Consider the following 5572-nt stretch of genomic DNA (forward strand, 5'->3'; position numbering starts at 1 on the left):
CACTGTATTCACCTCTATCCCCCATTTGTAGCACACCTGTTCCTGCCCTTCTATCTCTACCTCAATAATTAGCAAAAAGCTACCCACCTCACTACTAACCCTCACCATCACCAACTTTGTCAAGGGTATTGATTTGTGAGTCACTTGCTGACCTCCTCACTAGTGTGAGTGCTGCAAAAAAAGCATCCAGTACACTCTGCAAGGCATTAGGAAGAACATCCAGCTGTAGAAACCATGCCAAAGCAGACACTGGAGCACGATGGACTCCTCATTAGATCCTGTTGGACCATCCAACCCATGCCAGCATAGATGACAAACATTAAATGATGATTATAGTGATGAATGATGATGCATATATGTCTAGTGTATGTACATACATGTATATATATGTGTGTGTATACACACACACACACACACACACACACATAAAAATAACTGTTTATCTTTTCTCTGACGTTTATCTTTATTTTCAAAAAAGTAAAAAGCTTATGATGTCAACAACGCAGTTGATAAGCATGGGAAATTACCCATCTGCTTTCTTCAATTACCCACTATATTCATTCTGAAGATATATTTAAAAGGACAGCACTACACATTTTGCTCCTGAATGCTTCACTAAACACAACCAAAATGCTGTTGGTTTATTCTAGTTTGGTGTTTTACGCTGGTTTGTTTCTGGGTGTCGAAGGTCATGGTCGACTGATGGACCCTCCTTCCCGGTCTAGTATGTGGCGTTTGGGGTTCAAGACTCCAGTCAACTATGATGATATTGAGCTATATTGTGGAGGAATGGCGGTATTTATTTTCTATTTGTGTTTATCGTAAATCTTTTCTTTTATCAATAATTAATTAATGTATTCAGGAAAAAGCAAATAAACATTTTTTGTTTATTCCTAAATTTGTCTCATTTTAAATTGGTGTAGACTTTGATTTTGTTTATAATTTATTCTGCCTATTCATATTATTGATAATAATATGCATACATTTGTGTTATAATTGGATTCTGTGTCTAGAATTCTTTTTTTATAATGATAGCCAATATAAATGTTGGTTTGATGCTTGTTTGCTTTCTCCAGTCATGTTTTTATATTATATATAGAGAGAGAAAGCAAGAAAGCAAAAGATAGAGAGTGAGTTAACATAAGTGAAGCAGGATGAGTGTGCATACTAGGCTTGTTAGCAAGCAATGAGTAAAAGAATGCTACAGAGAGAGAGAGAGAGGAGTGAGAGAGAATGGTAGAGAGAGAAGAGAGTGTATGAGTAAATAACACTAGTTATGGGAGATGTTGCACAAATGAGAAATTAATTTTGTTTAATTTTATTTTAAGGTAACAGATATTTTCCCTTTGAAAATTAATATTCATTTCATTATTTTGTACAAACGCAAAGAAATTTGGTAAAAGTTAGATTATAATTACTGTCTGTATGCCATATTACCCACAGCAACAAAAGTTACCCATTACAGCACGTTTTATGATGATTAATGTCATCTTTTTTTTAATCATTTCAACAGCATCAATGGACATTTAATCATGGAAAATGTGGAATATGTGGTGATCCTCATGAAGGCCCACGAGCGAATGAAGCAGGTGGTAAATATGCAACTGGAATCATCAGTCGTTATTATCATAAAGACCAAATCATTACAGTCGATGTTGACTTGACCACCAACCATTTAGGCTGGTTTGAGTTTCGCTTATGTCCAAACAACAATGTAAAGAAACCTGCTACCCATGAATGCCTGAACAAATATCTTCTCCGACTGGCCAATGGCAATGGAACTAGACTTTATATTGGTCAAAAAAAGGGACATATTTTTACGAAACTAAAATTACCAGCTGGTCTTACTTGCTCTCAGTGTGTTTTCCAATGGAAATACCATACAGGTGAGATGCTGTTTGATTAAAAGTTTTGTGTGTCTGACAGTTATTGCATTATTACTTCATTCTTCAATTCTTTAAGTCCCTTAACTCTTGCTCTGTGATGCTCACTATTGCATAATATAAAAATGCTAGTAGCAGTACTTAACCATACCTGGGTACAAAGAAAGTTGCACTGCCCACAACATTCTCTCTGAAAAAGACATGCCTGTCATCATCATTGTTTTAACATCCACTTTTCCATCCTTGCATGGATAAGATGGAATTCATGAAGGCAGATTTTCTATAGCTGGATGCTCTTCTTGTCACTTACCTTTGCCTGTTTCTAAGCAAGATGCTATTTTTCCATGACCAGATATGTTTTCATGGAAAATTAGAAATGAATGACATTGCTTGTATGATGGTGATTGTGACACTTGTTTACAACTCTCATGCAGTATTGAAAAAAAAAAAATAGGGAGTAAACATGCACACACTCACACACATTATATAGCCATAGAAATCTTGCCAAAGCAGACACAGCTCTCAGTGTAGTTGGATCCTGTCTAACCTATGTCACCATGGAACATAGACATTAAATGATGATAATGATAGCCTTCTCTCATCATCATCATCATCATCATCATCATCAGTGTTTAATATAAAAACACGGCTGAAGGTGTGTATGAGGGGGGCATACAACTTGGGACTCAGTACTGGATTGACGTTTCATTTATCTATCTTGTAAAGATGGAAGGTAAAGTTGGCCTCAGTGGATTTGCATTCAAAGTACCAGAATGACTACAGCAAAGCAATTTATTTGTTGCTTTAATAATGCAGCCAGTTTACCAACTTTGTATTTTACACTATTAAACATTTAAAATTTTAAATAATTGATTGTGCTTTTCCTTATACTTTTTTATTAGGGAACACATGGGGTGAAGGTAATAAATGTGTTGGAATGGGATGTTCAGATGCACAAGAAGAATTCTACGGCTGTGCTGATATAGCTATTTTGAACAAAGGTGCACCAATTCCATCAACAATACGACCACGAACTCGCAGACCTCATGTCAGCACTTCAAGATCAGGCCACATGAAACATTCCACAAGCCATCGAAGACCATCAACACAAAGTCCAAGACGTTCTACAAGTGTCCCTCAAAAGTTCAAGAATTGTCACGCTATTGGTGCCTGGGCTGGTATCTATGATAATTGGTGCAAAGACTTCTGCCCAAAAGGAAGCTGCCCCAAAAATATGTGTCGTTGTGCCTGAATTTCATAAATAAAACTTATTTCTATATCCTGTGTTGATGTATAAAGATCATGAGTTATATCCTTGATATTTAAGAACTTGATTATTAACACATTGTTAAACTCAAGTATTTTAGTACAACACAATAAATATTGATGGAATAAACTTTCATGCATATACAGAATCAGCTAAAATGTTAGCTAAGAGTTACATATTTACAATAGCAGAAAAGCATAAATTGTATATATTTAATTTTATTGTATATAAACTGTATATAATTTAATTTTATATTTATCATGATTTAATTTGATTATTATTTTTCTTAGAAGAATACTATCAATATTCTTAAAGTGTCATCAGAATTATTGTTAAATTGATGTCATTTATAACCCAGTGTTGTGTTTTGCACACACATTGTCTATAGGAATTTCTCTCCCAAGACATTTTCTACTGTGAAAGTCTTTCCACATTTGAGTGTACATAAATGTGTTAAATATAATTGTTTACACATATATGTATATTATCAAGTTATGAATAATATGTAAAAGTTAAGCTTTCCTGCTATCTTACTATGTTACTATTGTTATTTTAAGCCATAGTTAGCTCTTATCAAGCAGAACTATTAACAAAAGCATTCCAGCCATGACTAAACCATTTTTAATTCAGTTTGTCTTGGATTATATTACCCAATACCTTCTCTTTTTCTTTTAATGAAAAAAAGACACATTAAGGTATGATTTGGAGGAGATTTAAACTACTATTTCTAGCAAGTCAGGCAACTGCATTAGGCTTTCTTGTTGGTGTTTAGCTGTTTGGATGTGATGGGTGAAATCTTTTGCAATGTTTTCTTCATATTTTGAAATTAATTCCACTATATTATTACCCTGAAAGACATGGTTATAGTTAAAACAAAGCTAGACGGGGAATTAACAGTTATTATGAGGAAAATGCATCATTGGAAGAACAGCCCAATGATAGGAGATTCACCATAAAATAAGCTTTCTCTTTCAAACTGGAAGAGTTAAATATCGAGTCACTTGTTTCATTTGAAGATTCTTGTGAAATTTCATTTTCATCAATACTTGGACTATGTTTTCCATTTTTTAAATGACCTAATAGCAAACCATCTATTGTTACATAACCTTATAAGGATAAATAAAAACTATTTTTAGGTGTCAGTTCCACATAGATTTCAACTTCATCTGCTACATCGTTTATGCATTTTCATGAAGACATCAATGTATGGGTGAAAATAAAGGCAAGCAGTAAAAATGATGCAGATTCAAATTTTCTAAGTCTCTCTAATAACATTTTCAAATTATTCTATTTTCTTTTCCTTCATGTTACATTTTCTTAGATGTTTCAATGTATGTACTAGTTGGAGTGGTGTCTTCATCTTGGTTGTTGCTTTCACCAAAATGAGGATCCCATTCCAACTAATACATAATATGAAATTCTTCATCTCAGAAATACAGAATTGTATGTTTTGATTTCTCCTTGTATGAAAAGGAATTGTCATTGAAAATTTCACAGAATATAAAAGTTACAGTTTTCATAAAACGTTGAAAATTTAGCAAGATATCATAAAAACACTGCTTTTACCACATTTCACCAAACCTGGCAGAGTTGTTACTTTGTCTTTCTACTGCACATTGAAACATTTCTTACTTTTCACATTCTGAGTTCAAATCTTATCAAGGTTAACTTTACCTTTCATTTTTCAGGGTCAATAAAATAAAGTACCAGTTAAGAAGTACTGAGTCAATATAATTGACTTGCCTCTCTGCCTCAAAATTTCTGACCTTATTTCAAAATTAGAAAGAATTATTATCAGGAGTATTGATATTGAATAGCCAGTGATGTATTGAATGTAGTGAACTTGACTTAGAATATGTTCTGTTTGAATTCAGTTCCATTTCACCTATGCCAGTAATGTCTTTCAGAAAAAGGCTTTGGTGAAGGTGACAATGCCTCCATTGGATATAGTATGTCTTTTGCATATAGAGAAGAAAACAATTTATTTCTTTGTGTTAACGGAACAAGAGGTTGATACCAGTAAACCAATTTTGCATCAGGAACTCAATATTTTGATGAAGTCTCTTTGCTTCATTTATATTTCCATTTCTTTTGAGGTAAAATGTAAATCTCATTTCAATATCATTGCTCTCACAAAAAACTTTCTGATTTTGGACCTCAAAAAGAAATCATTAGGTCAAAAGTTTTTTATACACTAATGAATAACAAGCATAAGTATAAAATCAAAGACTTCATGGTGGATGAGGCGGATATTGTCAAATATATCAATATCAATATTTAACTGGTACCTTATTTTTTTGATCTCAGAAAGATGAAAGGCAAAATCAATTTCAATAGAACTTAAACCCAGAATGTAAAGATGCTTAATAGACATTTAGTCTGGCGATCTACCATCTAATACTCTGCTAATAATACTTGTTTC

At 33.3% G+C, this 5572-nt stretch overlaps 1 protein-coding gene across 1 annotated transcript; it reads left to right on the forward strand.

The window, feature by feature from the left end:
* Positions 1-549: 549 nt before the first annotated feature.
* Positions 550-3183, forward strand: LOC115215838. The gene is made up of 3 exons (XM_029785168.2): positions 550-795; positions 1514-1886; positions 2786-3183. Exons 1-3 carry the CDS (start codon positions 631-633, stop codon positions 3133-3135), a joined length of 888 nt encoding a protein of 295 aa, XP_029641028.1. The 5' UTR covers positions 550-630; the 3' UTR covers positions 3136-3183.
* Positions 3184-5572: the final 2389 nt, after the last annotated feature.

The sequence above is a fragment of the Octopus sinensis genome, linkage group LG9 (assembly GCF_006345805.1).
Source record: "Octopus sinensis linkage group LG9, ASM634580v1, whole genome shotgun sequence".
Classification (NCBI taxonomy): domain Eukaryota; kingdom Metazoa; phylum Mollusca; class Cephalopoda; order Octopoda; family Octopodidae; genus Octopus; species Octopus sinensis.